The sequence below is a fragment of the Rhinatrema bivittatum genome, chromosome 2 (genome assembly GCF_901001135.1).
Source record: "Rhinatrema bivittatum chromosome 2, aRhiBiv1.1, whole genome shotgun sequence".
NCBI classification, from domain to species: Eukaryota; Metazoa; Chordata; class Amphibia; order Gymnophiona; family Rhinatrematidae; genus Rhinatrema; species Rhinatrema bivittatum.
In genome coordinates this window covers 763645137-763665669 of record NC_042616.1, presented here as the reverse complement: position 1 = coordinate 763665669, position 20533 = coordinate 763645137, and the positions used below count along the sequence as shown (strand labels likewise).

The 20533-nt window shown below is 43.2% G+C and overlaps 1 protein-coding gene across 1 annotated transcript in view; it reads right to left on the bottom strand.

Moving 5' to 3' along the window:
• Positions 1–20533, bottom strand: part of FER1L6 (fer-1 like family member 6) — a 277132-nt gene that overhangs the window by 74103 nt on the left and 182496 nt on the right. Inside the window, exons 30-34 of the mRNA XM_029591997.1 lie at positions 18785–18916; positions 16025–16150; positions 14000–14127; positions 9939–10109; positions 5004–5158 (exon numbers count right to left, since the gene is read on the bottom strand). Of these exons, the coding sequence (XP_029447857.1) occupies positions 5004–5158; positions 9939–10109; positions 14000–14127; positions 16025–16150; positions 18785–18916 (712 nt within the window). The remainder of the gene's footprint in view (positions 1–5003; positions 5159–9938; positions 10110–13999; positions 14128–16024; positions 16151–18784; positions 18917–20533) is intronic.

Here is a 20533-nt window from a genome sequence, read left to right as displayed (position 1 = left end):
CCCAGTAGCTAATGTGGTAAATGTTGTGCCCTGCCATGCGGAAGGTTCCCAGTTCTATTCTTAGACTGGGCCTTCCACTTCCTGGGTTTTCCAGCACTCGAGATGGAAGAAGAGTTCACAGACCCCAGGGTGAGGGGGCAGTTATGGTCATTGCCCAAGGGTGATATCTAGTGGCTACATTTTAAGACCTATGATTGTAGGCCTTTGGAGTCTCTGGCCCAGGACTATCACTGCAATGACTGGATTAAATGCAAGTTGAGAGGGAACATACAATAAGGGAAAACAAATCCCCATTACAAATGAAGGCTCAATGCACCAGATCCTAGCCCTGGTTCCTGACTGTGCTAGAAGCACAAAAGAGCAGGAAGGCATTTCCTGTCAGTTAATGTTCTGAGTTAAAGACACTTAGCTTTGTCTTGGGTACTCAGACAATGGAATTAACTGGCAATAGGTGCCTCACTCCTCCAGGATTGATGCTTAAGTCATTACTTCTCAAATCCTTGAGGTCTCTCAGGAGGTCTGGGTAACCAAACATGCAAACTAACTTGGATCCAAGAGCAAAGGCATGCAACGATAAGCTCATGGGTATTCATTGTGGATCCTCTGAAAACCAGACCTATTAGGAGCTCTCAGGGATTCAATTTGGGGGTTATTGACTTAAGTAAAAGGGTTAATTCTGGAGTTGCAACTAGGCATTGCTGTTGCAGATGTGTTTATTTATAGGCAAGGATGCCACTTTATGGGTATTTTTATGCAGTCAAGGCTCAGAGCACAACAGGGATTGTGAGCTTCAGGCAGTGGCAACTTCCTTTCACTGCTGAGAATTGCAGCAGAGGAGTACTTCTTCATCCAAAAGCTGAGGAAATCACTGCACTTCCACAGCAATCAGAAACTGAAAGACGTTGGCTTTGCCAGGTGCCCACATCCTCTGTCAAGCTTCAAGTCTTGCTGAAATCCCCCTGCTGGAAAGGTTGGAAGGAGGAAGAGCATGCTGTCATTAAATGGAGTGAGGCAATGTGGTGTGAGCCACCAGGCTGGGAAAGCCAGAGTGAGACTGCTTAAAACATCTAACGAAAACATGAGTCAGAGTTTCAGGTTAAAGGATTTGCATGTGACAACCCCCTTGACTATTGCTGGTAACTTACAATGAAATATCACATCACAAACAAATAATGACATAGTTCTAAAATCTAGAACTTTGACAAAAAGAGGGATTTATTTTGGAAATGTACTGAAATACAGCCTTATCAAACCAAAGTTCCTCATATTGAATGACAAGGGGGGTCAGAACCCTCGTCTACTGAGTTTTCAGAGCCAAAAGAAAAAAAGGGCTGGATAGGAGGGAAGCGCTTGCACTTGTTCTCTTTTCATAATTCTGCTTAGGTCTTGGGGCTGAGAAGAAGGAGTCCCTCGAGGCTGGATAAATGTGAATAACCTTTCATGGGTTTAGCTGTGTTAGTCTGAACAATAGGGATGTGAATAGTTTTTGAACGATTAAAATTATCGTCAGATAATTTTAAAATCGTCCTAAATCGTTAGAGTGCACGATACCATACAAATGCCCCCGATTTATCGTCAGGGGCATTTGTATTGTATCGTTAAATAGGGCACGGGAATTATTTGGGGGAGGGTGGGAAAACCGGCACACCAAAACAACCCCTAAACCCACCCCGACCCTTTAAAACCAATTCCTTACCCTCCCCCACCCTCCCGAACCCCCCCAAAATGTTAAATTACCTGGTGGTCCGGGGGGGCCTCGGGGAGAGATCCAGGGAGGCCTCGGGGAGAGGAGAGATCCACCCGACCCTTTAAATCGACCCCCCCCCAAAACCTTTTAAAATTACCTGGTGGTCCAGGGGGGCCTCGGGGGCCTCGGGGGGAGATCCAGGGAGGCCTCGGGGAGAGGAGAGATCCAGGGGGGCCTCGGGGAGGGATTTCCCGTTCCCAGGTATCAGCTGTTCTAAAAAAAAATGGCACCGATGCCCCTTTGCCCTTACCATGTGACAGGGTATCCGTGCCATTGGCCGGCCCCTGTCACATGGTAGGAGCACTGGATGGCCAGCGCCATCTTTAAAGATGGCGCTGGCCATCTTTACTCATCAGCCCCTATGGGAAATCTCTCCCCGAGGCCCCCCTGGATCTCTCCTCTCCCCGAGGCCCCCCTGGATCTCTCCCTGAGGCCCCCCGAGGCCCCCCTGGACCACCAGGTAATTTTAAAAGGTTTTGGGGGGTCGGGAGGGTGGGGTCGATTTAAAGGGTCGGGTGGGTTGTTTTTTTTTAGCGGCACGGGCCTCCCTAAAAAAAAAAATTAGCGATGTGAATTGGAATCGGAAACGATTCCAATTCACATATCTTAACGATCAGATTCCCCCCCCACCCCCCCCAGCCGAATCTGATCGTTAAGACGATCTGGCACACGATTCACATCTCTACTGAACAATGAGCAAGCCATGAGCCTAGCAGAGCTACAAATCCAAACAAGGAAGAAATCCTCAGGACATTAGCTCTGCAGAGGTAAACTTGAGTGCCCCAGGAGGATGTGGACCCCAGTCGCTGACTGGAAGATAATATCAAATCTCCCAGGAGGATCTGGACCCCAGTGGCTGACTGGAAGATAATGTCAAGTCCCCCTGAAGGATGTAGACCCTAGTTGCTGACTGGGAGATGACATCAGGGCCCCCAGGAGGATGTGGACCCCAGGGGCAGAGCAGAATGTGGAGCTGGATCTCCCAGAAGGGTGTGGATTTAAGCAGTGATTCCGAAAATGTATGTAACAGCCTCGTGCATGACTATCTTGTAGGGGGGGGGGGGGGGGCTGTTCCTGTACCCACCAACTTTACCTCTGCACAAATGATATCCTGAGGTTTTCTTCCTTAGTTGGAGAGGTTTCCTTTGATTGAGTTTATAGCTCAATTAGACACATGGTTTGATTGTGGCAGGATTATGAAAATAGAACATAAGAACATAAGACTTTCCATATTGGATCAGACCAAAGATCCATCAACTAACTGTTTCTAACTGTGGCCAAGCCAGGTCATCAGTACCTGGCAGGATCCTAAGGGGTAGATAGATTCCAAGCTGCTTATCCTACGAATAAGCAGTGGATTTCTGCAAGTCTACCTTAATAATGGTTTTTATCCAGGAAGTTGTCCAACCCTTTTTTAAACATAGCTACATTAATAGATTTCACCACATCCTCTGGCAATGAATTCCAGAGCTTAATTATGCATTGAGTAAAAAAAATATTTTCTCTTATTAATTTTAAATATATTATTTAGTAACTTTCATTGAGTGTCCCCTAGTTTTTGTACTTTTTTTTGAAAGAGTAAACAACTGATTAACATTTACTTGTTCGATTCCACTTATTACTTTATAAGCCTTTTTCATTTCTCCCCTCATTCGTTTCTTCACCAAGCTGAAGATTCCTAACCTCTTTACGCTTTCCTCATATGGCAATCGTTCCATCCTCTTTATCATTTTGGTTGTTTTCCCTGTACCTTTTCTAAAGGGTCAATTTTAAAACCCCGGTATGCGCAAATACCGGGAGATATGCTTGTGGCTGGGCTGTGCGCACGCCAAATGCATTTTCAAAGTAGCCCAGCCACGCATGTATCTCCCGGTACACGCGGAAGATCCAGGTTTCGCAAAAGGAGAAGGCCAGGGGCAGAGTCTGGTTGGGGTAGTATTGGGGTGAAGCACTCGCCGGCAGCCGGCCAATGCGCAGAACTTACTGCCGCTCGAGAGAGCAGGTAAGTTCTAAAATAAAATAGGTTAATGAGGGGAGTTTTACGGGTCAGGGCAGAGAGGGGAAAAGGGAGGAAGGTTAGCTTGGTGAGTTAGGGAAGTTCCTTCCCAGTCTGCTCCTTTATTGGAAAGAAAATGGTCAGGCAGGATGGAAGAGCTTGCACTTGTTCTCAGGAAAAGGATGTAGGTGTCATCGTTGAAAATACATTGAAATCTTCTGGTCAGTGTGCAGCAATAGCCAAGAAAGCAAATAGAATGCTAGGGATTATTAAGAAAGGAATGGAGAATAAAACAGATATTCATGATGCCTCTGTATCGCTCCATGGTGCGACCTCATCTTGAGGGAACCAGGGAAAGGCCTACTCGTGTCAGTGCACGTTTGTTAAAAAAAATAATCCCCTTGCTCACAATATAAAATCAGGCTCACACATGATTTTATAACATACGCGCCACGCGCACATGGACGGCCACGCGCCCCTTTTAAAATTGACCCTTAATTCTGCTATATCTTTTATGAAATGTGATGACCATAACTAAACACAATACTCAAGATGAGATTGCACTATGGAGCGATACAGAGGCATCATGATAATCTGTTTTATTCTCTATTCCTTTCCTAATAATCCCAGGCAATCTATTTGCTTTCTTGGCTGCTGCTGTACTCTGATTAGAAGATTTCAATATATTTTCAACTATGACACCTAGATCCTTTTCCTGAGAACAAGTGCAGGCGCTTTCATCCTGCCTGACCTTTTTTTGTTTTTTTTCAGCTCTGAAAACTCAGTTCTGACTCCCCTTGTCATTTTTCTGATAAGGCTGTCTTTCAGTACATTTCCAATGCGAAGATTTTTGTCAAAATTCTACAATTTAGGACTTTGCCGTTATTTGTTTGTGCAGTGATATTTCAGCAGCAATAGTCAGGGGGGTTATCACATGCAAACCCCGTAACCTGCAACTCTGACTTATTTCTTCGGTAGAGGTTTTAATCACCTTCACAACAGGGATCTGACTCTGGCTCTGGCTTTTCTGGGCTGATGGCTTGCATTTCATTGCCTCTTCCTGCTGCAGTTCATTTTAATGACAGCATGCTCTTCCTCTCTTCTCTCCCAGGAGGGGTTTTCACTGCGAAATGACATGCATGAAATTACCGAAGATGTTTCCCTTTCCCAAGATAAGTCATTCACCTGCAATGTTCAGCTTGGGAGGGATAGTCTGTAGCTAGAGTTATGTGCAGAGATGATAAAATATTTTACACTTACCATCTTGATCAAACTCCGTTTTCCCCGTGAAAACCTTGCCTCCGATTTGAATCTGTCCAGGTTGGAAGATCGGTCCGTCCAGCTTATTGTCCTTGCACAGCTTGGTTAGGATCTCTGTGGGCTTCGTGGCATCGCGCCAGGCATTGTATCCTTCTCTGAAAGCCAGAGAACACAGGGTAGAAAAGATTGTTTTTGTTTGGTGCTATTTACTTACTGCCTGTTTGCCGGTGCTAATTCAGAGATTTATTTTACAAAATCTATAACCCACCCTTTTACCAAGCATCTTGTTCGTGGAGATAAAAAAGCAGCTTGCTTTCCGACACTAATGTGAGATCTGCCTAAGCACAGGAATGGGATCATTTTTTGCAGATTACAAAGTAAATTTACGGGTGACAGTCTGTCACTAAGCTCTGAATTTTTGCGCTATGTTATTTCGGAGCAGTCCATGGACCGCGCGCACATGCACGACGGATTTTATAATATTTCAAAATTAAGGAGCGGACTGGGAGGGAACTTCCCTACCCCTCCTATCTATACACCCTCCCACTTCCCCTCTCCTCCCCCACCCCCTAAATCCTACCTTTTTGGGGTTTTTTTGTTTTACAACTTATTTCAGGGCCCGCCTGAAGTAAGTTGCACGCGCCGGCCGGCTGCTGGTGCACGAGTCTTCGGGACAGCATTCAATGGTGCTGTCCTGGCCCCGCCCCCTGCCCCGCCCTGTCCCCTGGCCTGCCCCTTTGAGGAAGCCCGGCACATGTGCACGCACCAGGCTTTATGCGCATGGCCGGGCCCCTTCGAAAATTCTCTCGGCCACGTGCGAAAAGCCTGGCTTTTACGTGCACAGGACTTTTAAAATCCGGGCATTATAGCACATGCATTACACAGTAATATCTGCAAAAAAATGCCAAACAAAAATCTCCCAACAGATTAAAACAAGATTTCACACAAAAGTACATTTTGTTTACAGCAGAAGAGTGAATAGTGCTCTCAGAGAATACTGTATCCTTGCAGCCAATCTTCTCAAACTACTGCTCACCATACCCTTCCCACACAAATGATTAAGAATTAACATTGAGGCCTAATGGTTAGAGCAATGGGCTGAGAACTAGGGTCCAAATCCCAATTTTTCCTTCTAAAATCCCCTTTTAATTTGAATAAGTCACTTTATCTCCCATTGCCTCTGGTACCTATTTAGATGCTAAGTTGTTTGGAGCAGGGATTTATCATACCTGAATACTTCTTGTAGCACTATAGAAATGAGAAGTATTATTAGCCTCAGAATAAACAAGACTGGCAGAGGCTGGAAAAGAAGTAACAATCAAAACTAGACTCGTCATTTGCAATCTGCACTATGCAGATCATTTTACAACCTACATCTTTTTAAAATCATTGGAGGCATGCAGACCCTCTCCCTACACATCTCAGCAGTACTGCCAGCACTTTCAATTTCAAATCTGCCCCTTTAAAGAATGCAGGAGATGAAAACAATCTACTGAGTGAGGTTTATGAATGTAGAGGAAGAATTTAAATTGTGATTATCTAACTGCAGCAGATAGGTCCTTGGTGAAAGTGTTCTCATGGGGTTTTATAACATTCAATCAGTCAAAAGGTGAGGTCTAGACATGATTTTTCAGCTATTGCGGCCTACCTTGACAACCTCCCTGCATGCAGGAAAATCTCAGTTTTCCCTATTGTGGTGAAGGCCATAAACCAGCACCAGGCTCATGTCATTGGTTACCTCCACAAGCCAGTCTCGGAAAATCAATCACCTCCTTTCTGACTTCTGCACAAGAGGAAAAGTGCAAGATGGCCTAACCTCAGAAAGGAGTGAAGCAGGTTTTCTCCATCACTTCATGCAGGCCTGGATTTTAGCCTCGGGCAAAACTCCTACAGTGCTTTTACGCTTGCATAAAAAAGAAAGCAGAGTTTAATATGAAGCCAATTTTCAAATGGTTTGGGCACCTAACCTTTGTAGTTAGACTTCTAAACTGGCCTTTTTGAAAATTTACTAGGGCTGAGTCCCTAAATTTCAGCTCCTGGTTTCACTAGGAAGCTAAATTTGAGATTCTAAAAAGTGGCAGTGTTAGGGCACAAATGGAAGAGGCAGCTTGGATGAGGATGGCATAGACTGCCTATGGGGCAAACCAGCAGCAGGAACAGCAGAAGAGGCAGCAACAGCTCAATGCACCGAGAACAGGACACGGCAGAAGCAACAGAGGAAGCAGTGCCCCGAGGCATCAAGGGAGAAGCAGGGCAACAGCAGCACTGGCATCAACAACCCAAGGCACTGTGGGGGGAAAGCAGAGCAAACAAGCAGAGGCAGCTTGGCTGAGGCTGGCATAGAGTACTACTACGGGCCAAAGCAGCTGCAGCAGCAGAGGCATTAATGCCCCAAAGCACCAAGAGAAGGGCAGGACAGCAGCAGCACAGGCAACAGCACCCCAGGGCAATAAGAGACAGCAGTGAACAATAGCATAAACACTCATCTGTCTTGAGACCAACTTTAGGAACAAATGCTCATAAATAAAAAAAAAATAATGTTCTCTCTTATTTCTCTCGCCTTATTTATTGACTGCTGAAGATTTAAAAAAAAAAAAAAGAAAAAAGAAAAGACAAGCCAAGATTGCACATCTCTACCTTTCTAATCGCAGCTCTACTGTGATTTTCCTTCCTTTGATTCCCTCCCATCTAGCCTAATCCTCGCAGCAGCAGCAGTCTTCCGGCTGAGGCTCTGGACTGCAGTTCCTTCTTCGGGAACCCTGCGAAGTGCACCCTTGAGCCTGTGAATGGATATCGCCTTTGGTTGGGACTCCCTCCTTCTCGGGGGCTGAGAACACACTTCCTGCGCTGCGCACCCCGTATCTGGGAGCTGAACCCAGATTTCCCATGCAGTACTGGTCCCTGGCCATTGGGTTGACTTGTTAATGCGTGTTTTACATGAATCAGGCTGATGCCTCCGTGGAGTGCGGACAAGGCTCTGCACTTAACACTCTGATTTCTGTGGATTCGCAGGAGCAGCTGTGTTGGCTATGGAGGAGCATTGATCAAAAAACCTCAAACACTAATCTCTCCTGGGAAGTTTTTCGAAAATTGGAATGCACAAAAAGGCTCTTAAGGCTTGTTTTACCTGACAACTAAAAATGCTTTTTTTTTTTTTCAGCTTGTTACTTAAATTATCTTACAGTAAGGCTTGCAATTTATGCAAACCTGTCCTAGTGACCACACAGCCAGTCAGGTTTTCAGGCCATCTGCAATGAATATGCATAAGATACCTAAGCATGGGTCTTCAATATGTGCACATTTATCTTATCCAGGTTCATTGTGGATAGTCTGAAAACCTAACAGAGGGGCTTATGTAGTGAATGTTCACGCATTCCTCAGTGCAGGCATTAACCTCTGAAATAACTTCATATAAGGTAATGATATGCTGTGTGTGTGAATGTCTTGCGTGTCATTACGTTAGTACATCTTCCCTTGGGGGTGAAGTGAACTATTGGCACACAGATTTGTCATGGTAGCAGTTTTCAGATGGGGCTTTCACCTCAACAACATGTAGCTCTCTGCATCCTCAGTCTGATTCTGATCTCCCACTTTGACCCGCATCCCAAGACTGCTCCCCCTCCAATTCTGAACACTCTGACCCCCAATCCCAAGTTCAATTACCCCCCCCTCAACACCTTCCTCCTCTAATTTGAATCCCTCTCCTCCCCCCCCCCCCCCGCCTTAGCTGAATCCAAAGTCCCATCCCCCAAACCAAAAATATCTGATCCCTGGGGGCTCTCCCCTATAAACTGCCCAGGCACCCCTCCCTGCTGGCAGGAGGATCTTGCACTAGTCATTAAATGATGCCAATAGACAGCAGTAGGTATACTATGCTCGTGCACTGCCACGTTGCTGGGGGACTCAGGCCAGTGGGGTCCTAGAGATAATGTGGGGGAGGCTCGGAGGAAGGAGATCAAATATTTCAAACTGGGGGGGACTGAACTTAGGCTCCGGGTCATGAGAAGGATCAGAAATGAAGAGAACTGCAGCGGTACTGGGGATGTGTATTTGATCATACTTGGATTTGGGGTGGAGGGGAGATCAGAACTGGGGGAAGCGCAGAGGGTCCATGCTGTTGGGAGGAAGATCCAAGACACAGCCTCCCCTGCATTTGTCAAAACTGCCACCGTGCCAAATCGCCATGGGATCAATTTACCACAGCTCTAGGCAGGAACCAAATTTCACATGCAAGAAGCATACATTACATTTAGCTCCTGATAACGGAGCCTTAATAAATATCTAATGATTAATGAGGTAATTATCAGTCTATTTTAACATTTTGCATATGTGGACACATTATAATTCAACTTGCCATATTAGCACATGCTAAATAGAGGTTTTGCATTGCATTAGGAGATTAGAAAACAGCACATTAATGCTTGTGCTAACAATAGTTAACACCTGCAGTAAGTAATTGTAAGGTGCTTATGAATTTGCAATGCATGTAGGAAAAATAAATCTTGCCCCACTGCAATTTTTTCATGTATTGATGGGTTGATTTTGTGACAGGCTTAACTTCCTATAAGGACTTTTTAAAAGATTGTTTTCATAATTGCTTGATGTTTTGGAGGCTGGGTCAGGATTCTTGTAGAAATCAAGTTGAGTCTTGAATTCTTGGTTTACCAAGGCAAAATCAGTTTGCTGGGACGGTTTGTGTTCATAACTGTGCTAAAGGCTGTCAGATGCAAATAGGTTAATCCTGCCTAGGTTGGCAGATCCTCTAGCTCTGAATTACCCAAACTCCTACCAAGTGGATTTTTAGCATATTTTGTTTTAAAATTTCTGAAACTTGACTTTAAAAAACCACATTGCTTTCTCCATCTGCCTTCATCGGGAGATTCGTGGTAGCTGTCACTCTTGCATGAGAAGAATGATGTTTGCAGAGGACCTTACATTTCGTATTGACTTTGCAAACCGCAGGTGGCTCTGTGCCTGCTGTAGAAACGATTCTCCAGATCGATTTTTGTCTCCCCAATGAGGTCATCCGTTCCCACCAGGTCGTAGTCATAGATAAGGATTGTTAACAGGGACTCCTGTGGAAAGGTGGCCTGGAGTTCAAACGACCTAGGAAAACCAGAATGAAATGCACAGTTGCTCAGTATTATTTATTTGCACATGAAGCCACAAGTCAAATGTCAATAAACCGAGCGATAAGATTCTTTGTAAGTAAAGCTATTCAGACATTTGGTGGGGCAGTGAGCATTAGAACAGGCACCTAATGTGACCAGACTTAGCTGGACTGTGCCAATGTGTGTAGCGCTCTCCGGCTAAAGTGTAACTACACAGCTAACTCTGCCTCTTCCTATGGAGGTAAATTCTGGGTGGGCAATGGTTTGTCCTGACAAAATTTACCCACTCATTGGGGTTGTGGGGGAGGGGAGAGGGAGGTGATATTTTTAACCCTTCAGATTTGTCCAGCCAGCTACCAATGTTAGGTAGACAAATCTTTTGAATAGGGAGCTCAGTATATGTAATGTCCAACTGAACATCCGTCAATGACTTAGCAAGAAACCTGCTCCTTCAAGTGCCCGGTGTGCCCCTTCTATAGTTTTACGCAATCCGGCTGCATGTTTGTGTTTGCTATTAGATCATACGCCCTATACATTAAATGTATATTTAAATCTTTCCAAGAGTATCTCTCTCTGTAGGCCACAGCCAAATATCTCCCAAGTCATGCGGACTGAATAATTTATCTACAGCTATTCCGGCATGAATTTTGCTGAATCTCCCGACTGAATTTGGCGATGTAACAGTGGCATGGGACATTTAAAAATCCTTGACATTTTGTGGCAGGCTTGCTGCAGTACAGCTCAGGCTCGCACCTGCACAAATGTCACTGCCTCATCATGAAAAGCTTCCAATTAACACAGAACACTCTGCAGCGCCGTGTCTTAAATTGGTTCATATTTGGATCATATCAAAATAAAATCGAAACTCCATTTCTGCCACAAGTACTTTGAATGGAGATACAACTGGGAATTATGTGCTGTCGTATGACTCTATTATACCTTTTTCGCAGATAATAACAGCTACAAATAAGTATACTGTAAGGCAGTGTTCTTAAAGTCTGATCTCAAAAATCCCCCAATAGGTTTGGCCTTCTACAGTAAACTGCTATTCTTAAACCATTTATATAGAAAAGCCAGTCCCTGCTCCGTGAAACGTAACCTCTTGTTCAAGACGCAACCAAGACAAGTGAGGTTATAGAATCTTCGTTATTATAGAAGCTGCTAAAAAAAAAAACAAGGCCATGATAAGACAGAACTAGTTTTGGGCAGGATTTAACTGGTTCTCTTTAACAGATCAAATGGTTTCTGCCTTATAAAAGTTTCTATAAGAAAAACAATCAGGAAAGGCAGGAAAGGAGAGAAACCAGGTAGGACAGATTAGCAACTCTACCAAACCAACAAAACATACTTCCTATATCCGACTCTCCCCAGGAACTCATAGCTCACCTATTCCTACTCCCCCCCCCGATAGACCTATAAGTTTTTGTAATTTAGTTTTCTTTTTCTCTATCCTTAACTCCTGTACTTGGTCACCCTGACCCTCTATTTTCTCACTCTCCCCTTGATCCTTGATATCCCTGTTAAATGTAACTTTATTTTTCCCTTTCTCATTTAAAGGTATTACTCCCCTTGTTAATTGTAAACCGATGTGATATGTATATGAATGTCAGTATAGAAACGTTTTAAATAAATAAATAAAGGTTCCACTGCCACATTTTTACTCAAGACTGTTAGGCAGCACAATTATAAGAGCAATGAATCATTTTTTTTCTCTCTTTTTATCTTAAAACAGGTAGTTAGACCCAAAGTTGATTCTTTGATGACCAAAGAAGTGTATGCAAAGATCAGTGACTAAAGTTTGCCCATAAGCTTTATAATTTCTAAAGACCACCCCAGCCGTCATCTGAAATATGGAGATTAATCTGGCTCTCAGAGCAAATGAATGCAAGCACATCTTGTGAATATTTAATTTGGATAACCTGAAGATAAGGCCTACTGGAGATTCCTGTGGACCAGATTTGGGAACTACAAAGGCACAGGATGAAAGACATGTGAGAACTTTATAAACTGATGGCCACCTATAGAGTCCCAGTGAGTGGTGGGGAAAGGGGAGAGGAAAGGAGAGGAGAGTCTGTTGATCAGTAGTAACAGGGCTAGTTCCTGTGCAGTGACGGATTTAGGATTTTGATGCCCCTAGGCACTGTTGGTACTGATGCCCCTTGCCGCCTGTGCACTCCCTCCCCCCGCCCCCCCCCCCCCCTTAAGGGACAATAGAGCAAAGGCACCATTTGTTTGCTCTACTCTATCTGCTTCAGGCTTACTTCCTCCCCTTACCTCCCTAAATAACAAGAGGAGAGGTGAAGACGGAGGTCGGGGGTGAGGTTGGGGGGGGGGGGGGGTGTTGCAGCAGGAAGCAGAAGGCTGTTCACTGATGAGTGAGATTCAACACAGCTGGGAGACAGCAAATCTTAGGTGGGCCTGCTGCCCGGCCTCAGATATTTGCTGCCCTAGGCACAGGCCTACTGAGAAATCCTGGCTTGTTCCTGTGCTCTTAGATACAATTTGCATATGTTTGTTATGTGCACCTACAGTATGAATGTTTTGTAGAATAGGACATATCTTCTCCAGACTGTTTTAGGAAGTAAATGCTGATAAGTCCCTACCACTAGTCTTTCTCATAAGAAATGGGTTGGAATCCAACAATTCTTTTGTTTAAGCAATTTATTGTAGAATAATTTGACTGTTATGAGAAATAAAGATGTGCAGAAAGCACATTTTCAGCAACAATGTGCTTGGAAGTGATTCCCAGCTGCTGATGTCATGCGGGACCGAAGCGCCATATAAGATGCTCCAGTGATATAATTCCATGAATTGTTACGCCTGCAGTAACTTCAGGAGCCAAGATGCCACTACCACATATGAAAAGGATGCTATTTCCAAAATCACAGCCTCACCAAGGCATGGATGATTCCTGCTGTCATTTACAAAAATATTCTTTAGAAAAATCCATGGTAGCCTCCCTTTAAGGTTACTTTTTTGGCACCAGTTTTGGTTGGTTCTAGAAAGAGAGGACCGTCATGCGTTTTAATAAACCACGTGGATGCTGTGAATGATCATTGTCTTAAGGCGACTCACAGCCTCTCAACAACGGGCTTTGGTATTACTATGTATTGCTGTGGGTACACACTTCTCTATTCCAGGGTCGACAACCTTAACCCCTTCAATTTCACTCCCTCTGCTTTTAATTTGCTGGCGTCTTCGGTAAAAGGGAGGACACGTTCTGCGTCCAGAAATAAGGAATACAGTGGGAAGGCAGGCCATAAATCTCACCTCTTAGGCAATCCAAAATACAATGGCCTGAAGTTATTGTTTCAGGAATACAATAAAATGACCTCAGGTGCGTAATAAACCAGGTGTGGAAAAAGGCAAATACCACGTGTAATGCTGCAGCTTCAAAAAACAGTTACAACCGTGATATTAAAAAAAGGCACAATCAATGAAGTAAAAAAATATGAATTTTACTGCTTGAAAGTAACATTGTTTTTCTTCCAAATATCTCAGAATAATATATATGTGCTAAATCTGGATTTATGATTAGTGTATGTGTTTTATTCCTCAGTCAAAGGCATAACTGATCTAAAGAGACAGGGTAATTTTCTGCGTTCCTTCTTCCAGATCAATGAGACTGAGCCTGAACATTATGTTTCAGGAAACGCAAGGCTTAGCTACATACGGAGCAGAATCTTTTTTGATCTCCAAGTTCCAATAAAAATCCATGGACTTAAATCAATATGCTTAAGAAACACTCCTCAGCTTTCAAAGGTCCACCCTTGCGTAAACCTGCCAGCCTTCTAATGGGTTCTTGCAGCCCTAAATAATTGGAAATTAAAAAAAAAGAAAGGTGAGAAACCAGTCTGCCGCTATGGCCATAATGAAGTGACTCACCTGCCAAAAGTTGGATTCAGCTGTTTGGGGATGTAGTTATTACGATCTTTAATTTCAGTCTTTCCAATTCTCAGTACGATATATGGGTCTGATTTGCCATCGGGATCAGCTGGGCTGAGATTAAACCCCTGGCGTGGAAGTGGAAACAGATTAGTGTAACGTGGACATGGCATACTGATTAGGGTTTTCCCCACTTTTGTGTCTATGTCTAGCATAAGAGGAAACCCGCATACCAAAAATCCTGGATGCCATACTGTGCCATGAAACTGCTCAGCTGTATGCTTAGGAGACTAAAACTAAACACCTTTTTTTTTTTTTTTTTTTACAGAGATATATTAAGATAAATAAATCCCACCACTGCCAAATTCCCAGTTTCCATCTCTCTATGTTCCTGATGTTTCCTTGCTCTTAATTGTTACCATTCACAGACTAGAAGAAAGCTTGATTTAACCAACTGTTATTCAGAGAGATGGAATAAATCCATATTTCTTCCCATGCTTACTAACTTGAGGAGGTGCTTCTCATCAGGGAAAAAGAAACTCAGGAGAGGGACATCCTGCTTATATGTACTGGGTGTACGTACTTGCATAATTGCATTAAGTACTTGCATTAAATAATGCAGTACTTGCAATAATGCAAGTAAATCATAATTGCAGTCATGCAAGTACTGCATTAAGTACTGCATTACTTATGCATTACTGCAAGAATGCATTACTTGCATTATTGCAAGTATCTACATCCATTGTGTGTTCAAACAGTACCCCCAGTACCACTGGAGAAATGGCTGCATTTCTGAGAGAGTTGCTTTTTGCTGAGACCAAGGATGGAAAAGGTACAGAGAAGGGCAACCAAAATGATAAAGGGGATGGAACAGCTCCCCTATGAGGATAGGCTGAAGAGGTTAGGGCTGTTCAGCTTGGAGAAGAGACGGCTGAGGGGGGATATGATAGAGGTCTTTAAGAGGTCTTGAACGAGTAGATGTGACTCGGTTATTTACACTTTCGAATAATAGAAGGACTAGGGAGCACTCCATGAAGTTAGCAAGTAACACATTTAAGACTAATGGGAGAAAATTCTTTTTCACTCAACGCACAATAAAGCTCTGGAATTTGTTGCCAGAGGATGTGGTTAGTGCAGTTAGTGTAGCTGGGTTCAAAAAAGGTTTGGATAAGTTCTTGGAGGAGAAGTCCATTATTATACTTAGGGAATAGCCACTGCTCTTAATTGCATCAGTAGCATTGGATCTTCTTAGTGTTTGGATAATTGCCAGGTTCTTGTGGCCTGGTTTTGGCCTCTGTTGGAAACAGGATGCTGGGCTTGATGGACCCTTGGTCTGACCCAGCATGGAAATTTCTTATGTTCTTATGTTCTTATCACAGTTTCATGGCCCATATGAATTCTTTAATATTTATGCAGTGCATACACCCAGTACATATAAGCAGGATGTCCCTTAATGTAAGTACTTAATGCAGTAATGCATCCGGACTGAAAGTAACAAAGCTGCTATAGGCTAAGTCTTCTAACAGATGTGGTCAGCCACAATGGACCCACAGGCCATTCACGACTTCTTTAGTAGTTCTGATCCAATCAAGGCCAAGCCTCAGGAAAACATCCCCTGTATACTTAAGTGGTGGAGCAAACACTGTGATCTTAGCTTTCCAAAGCCCAATGGCCATGTTTTCAAAGGGGTTTCTTATTACCCACTGTGTCACTGGCTTTAAAAAAGCTTGGGTCTGAATATCCAAGCCCAGTAATTGTTCACTCTTTTCTGATCTGTGGCGCACTGCTAAAGGATCATAACGTTCTCGTCTTTTTTATTGTTTTCAAACTGCAGGGTTCTGTGTGTCTCAAACCAGGTTCTGTATACTGAATACAATCAATTTCGCCAATCTAGACACAATGACATTACCTGGAATTTTGTTTTTTATTGTCTCCTTGTTGGAAATGAAGACATGCACCTTATCCTATTCAAGAAGTAAATGCCAAGGTACTTCTGATATAAGGGATACAGCGCCCAGTACTTACTGCTACTATATATACTCTGATTAGGACTTTAACCGAGTGGTTGGGTGGGATGCCTTGCAGAATCTTAAGCTGCCCACCGTCTGCAAAGCTGGAATTATCCGAACTCTTGTAAATGTTAAAATAGCCCTGTTAAATAACAAAAATATCTTATTTACAAAACAGTGCCTCTGAATGGAAGCAAAAAAACACAGCTGCAATAACCAGCGAGATAATGGCAATGGCATCAATAAGAGAACAGAAATAACAGCAAAGCGTTTTTATGAAGGCAAGAGGTCAGCTGGTGCCGTTTTTGCATGGGGGTTCACGGGGGGGGGGGGCAGGAGGCAGGGAGGCTTTTCCCTTTTGCTACCTTCACTTATTGAACAAGCATTAGAGGGAGCGAGGGTGGTCTTTGGCCTGGGAGGGGGAGGGGAGATGGTCCTGCAAAGGTTGCAGCTTTAGTTGGGAGGAGGGGAGAGAAATTGTCCTGCAGGACCTTTTTCTACTCACTTGGGACTGGAGGAGATCACAGCCTACATTGGGCCATGATTTAGATCAATGTCTTAGGCCAGGGCTTCCCAAACATGGTCCTGGGGACCCTACAGCCTGTTGGGTTTTCAGGACATCCACAATGAATATGCATGAGATAGATTTGTGTATTCCGAATCTCCACGATATACAAATTTAGTTCATGCACATTTATTGTGGATGTCCTGAAAACTTGATTGGCAGTGCGGTCCCCAGGGCAGGTCTGAGAAGCCCTGAGTTAGGCTAATGTTTAAAACTTAACTCCGCCTCTGGGAGGTGGCGTTAAGATGTGCATTACTGGGGGATTAATGCAAATCACATTTCTTAATGCAATTTGCATTAACCCTCTTTTAATATTAATAAGTTGCTTTGCATACATTTGAACATGCTGCAACTCATTAATATTTTATTATGTCAGTCAAACTGTGTTAAAGTTAACATGGGCTAGCACAAAAAAACATTGACTAATGCAGCATTAACGCCCGTTAACACACGTAAACATGTACTTTACATGCATTAGTGCTGCATTGGCCTTAATGCACTTTAGTACATTGGCCCCAGAGGGTCCCTTTACACATCATTATGGGCACAGACAAAGACTGCATGGACCACTTTTATCCTCTGCAGTATCCCAACTTGCACATCAGCACATTTTGACTGATGCTGAAAACCAAAGGATTTTGGCTGCCATCTTGTCAGTAGAATTCTTGATCATCAAATATCACTTCTATAAAGATGGGAAGAATAACTAAAGGGCACTGATATTTCCTATTCCTTGTTTCCTATGGTCTCTTAGATTCTAACTCTATGAGGCAGTAGAGTTGTGCACTTTTATTTCAATTTGTATTTCTTTCTTTTTAAAAATGTGTTTTGCTTTTTTTTTCTTTAGCATGGATTAGAAATTATACAAAACTAAACAACAAACTTTGTTGTTGCTTCCAAGTCATTTTGAAATGACAGCACATCCCTCTGAGGAAGGAATCTCCCTTCTAATCATATATGTTTGATCTGCATGTGTAACCTTTCCTTGTACTGATTTGCATACTTTTATTTTTGCATTCTTAAATCACGCTGTCAGCAGATTGGTAAGTCAAGATTGACTGGCTTTAGTTGATTTATTGATTTGTTAATCAAAATGACTGTACAGTAGGTTAACCATCCATGTAGCTTATACTATTATTATTCTATTATTATTATTGTGCTGGTTTTTATATGGTATCCTGAATAGTCTGCCTTACAGTAATGCTAGTGCAAATTATGAAACCATGCAAAGGTACATGGTTGACTGGAAATTAACAAAATCTGAATGGTTACAAGTCAAGACAGGCCTAGGTTTGAATGCCATTCAATAAATACTTTTGCTATTGGTATTTTATGTTATCTTGATATTGGTAGACAAATGCATGTTTTTCTCTTAAAATTAAATGTCTATTTTTGTGTGAAATAGTTGATTCCTCCTTGGCACCAGAACATGTGACCTCATTAGGAGCAAACATTCCCAGATGGATAGAGGCAGGCAAGACTACTGTCCGGAATTTGGCTCAGTTTGGAAATCAGTTTGGGAATAAAATGAACTTCACTATGAAACAAAAATCAAGGCGTCTTTTCTCAAGGGAAGGCATTCTTTTCTCAAAGAGTTCCTGAAACTATGAAACCATCGCACCCACAGCACCAAATAACATTGAAAGAAAGCTGTCCAAAGTTGCTTTATTTTGGAAGGACAGAAAAAGATTGGTGAGTACGATGGTTTAATTACACTGCAAAGAAAAGTCATTATCCAGAGATTTCAGTTCAGTATTATTTTGGGATCGAGAAGGAATTTATTTTGTTGAAGAGTTGGCTGCAAATGCAGAGTGACTCTTTTTTTCACTTTCCACTGGATTTCCACATTGCTTTTAGGCATAGAAGAGGACTGGACTTGATGGACTACTCTGGACTTCTTTAAGCCTAACTGACCATTCAACTTTATGATACTAAACTGCTAGTTGTCGTTGGACAAGAATCTAATAGAGCTTGCAAGGAAAGTAATGAGTCCAACACCCACAAATACTTCAACAAGTGTATGTACTACAACAACATGTACCAGTTTCATCCCTATGATGAAATATTGTTTGGAGGACTAATGCAAACTAACAGAGGAACCACGTTATGGGTCCCTATTGGAAGATGCACAGCCTTAAAGCGATGTTTCAGATGAGAATGCCCAGCAAGTCAGATTAAGCCACACCTATAGCCTCCAGTATTTAAACTTACCTTAAATTTCCCAATGATTCTGTCATCGTGGACGCTGTTGTCCTCCTCGGTAGACTTGCCTCTCAGGAGGTCAAAGGTCTTTACCCAGTCCTGAAAACTGAGAAACTCATTCTCTAGCTCTCCTTCATAGATCTGAAACACAAGACAGCAAGGACTCTTGCATGACAAAGGATGAGCACAGCAGTGATGTACATGTGGGGATCTTGGCTCAGACACGATTTGGACCCACTGTGACTGTCTTCAGGATTCAATTTGCTTTCATTTCCTCTTTTTTCTTTTTCAGTTGTATTTTAAAATATCATTCTGGGACTAGATAAGCACGATGGTATTGATTGACAGGCTGATGTGCTGCACCACTGAGTAGGCCTAGTTGTCATAGGAACCAGAAATATGTGCATTCATCAAATCAGTTTAAGCTATTTGACTTGGAGACAGCGAAACTTACTGCCACCACGGAAGCCTGCAAAGCAGCAGTAAAGTTTCTATGGGCCTCATAATAATGATTCAGCTTTTTTTTTTATTTCTTGTCTCTTTTCCTCCTCTCATACTCCTATTTTCATTTTCCTTTTTGGGGCCAACAGGAAAATCCATGAAGACTGAAACAACAGGACTGACTTATTCTTCTGATTTCTCCTGATTCTCTAAGCAGTGAATAAAGGCCAGACCAGTGCTTGAAATAAAACAATAGCAGCAACAGGAGTGGTTTCCACAATTTACCATTACTCTGATCTTGACATGCAGTTTTACTTTCTCTCAAAGTGCACAATTTTAACATTTTGTGTAATACTGCCCCTTCCCAATCTCTTGGTTTCTGCACGCCCCCCTCTTCAGTTCCCAAAGCCACTTATTTATTTTCCACTTCACAATCCCTCTACTTCTCCCCTGGCTACTGTTCGAGAGCGAGGGGGCAATACTACAACGAGATCAGGCCGCTGTTGAGCCACAAGAAGTGATGGGAGAAGGCCAGGGGTTTGTTGGTTTGTCCTTTCCTCTTTATCCCCATTTCTGGGTGTTAAGGTTTGGGCAATTGCAGCCTCACCACAGTGCCTCTGATTTCATGGCGGAACACTTCAGAGGTGTGCCATTGCCTTATGCAGCCTCCAGGATCTGATCTTCCCTACCACTTCTCCATTTAGGTATCAGCCAGTCCTGATCCTCTTTAGCATCTGAGACATCACAGGTTTGGGCTCTCCCGGTGTTGTTGGGGGTTCCAGAGCGGTTGAAGCAGGGGAAATAAAAGTGAGGGCACTCTCCCTTCTTTCAGGTTATCAATGATCTCATTGTCTCCTCCCATCCTACTCCCCTTTCAGCCCACCCATGCTTGTGTCTCAAGCTACTTTCTCTATCTGTCTTCACACATCTCCATATCTTGTTGTCTCTCTTCTCTTCTTCAGTCATTCAGTATTATCCGTCCCCCTCCTTATCTTACTCCCCTGCCCTCAAGCACTGGAAGAGTCCCTAAGAGGTCCTACCTCCATGATCCTGCATGGGATAGGATGACCATATAAATCCATGTCAAGAAAGACAAGGTGAGTCAGTCAAGGTTTTACCCCACACATATGTGAAAGGCCTGCCACTGGGAAATCACAACTGTATCTTCATACATGCAATGGGGCAAAACCAGGCTAGCTCAGCCTGTCTCATTTGACAGGGAACTCTATGGTCACCCTATACATAGGCTTCTACTGCTCTTAGGCTCTTAGGCATAGTTTCTACTGGAAAGGGCGACGGCTATTTTATTTGCTACCA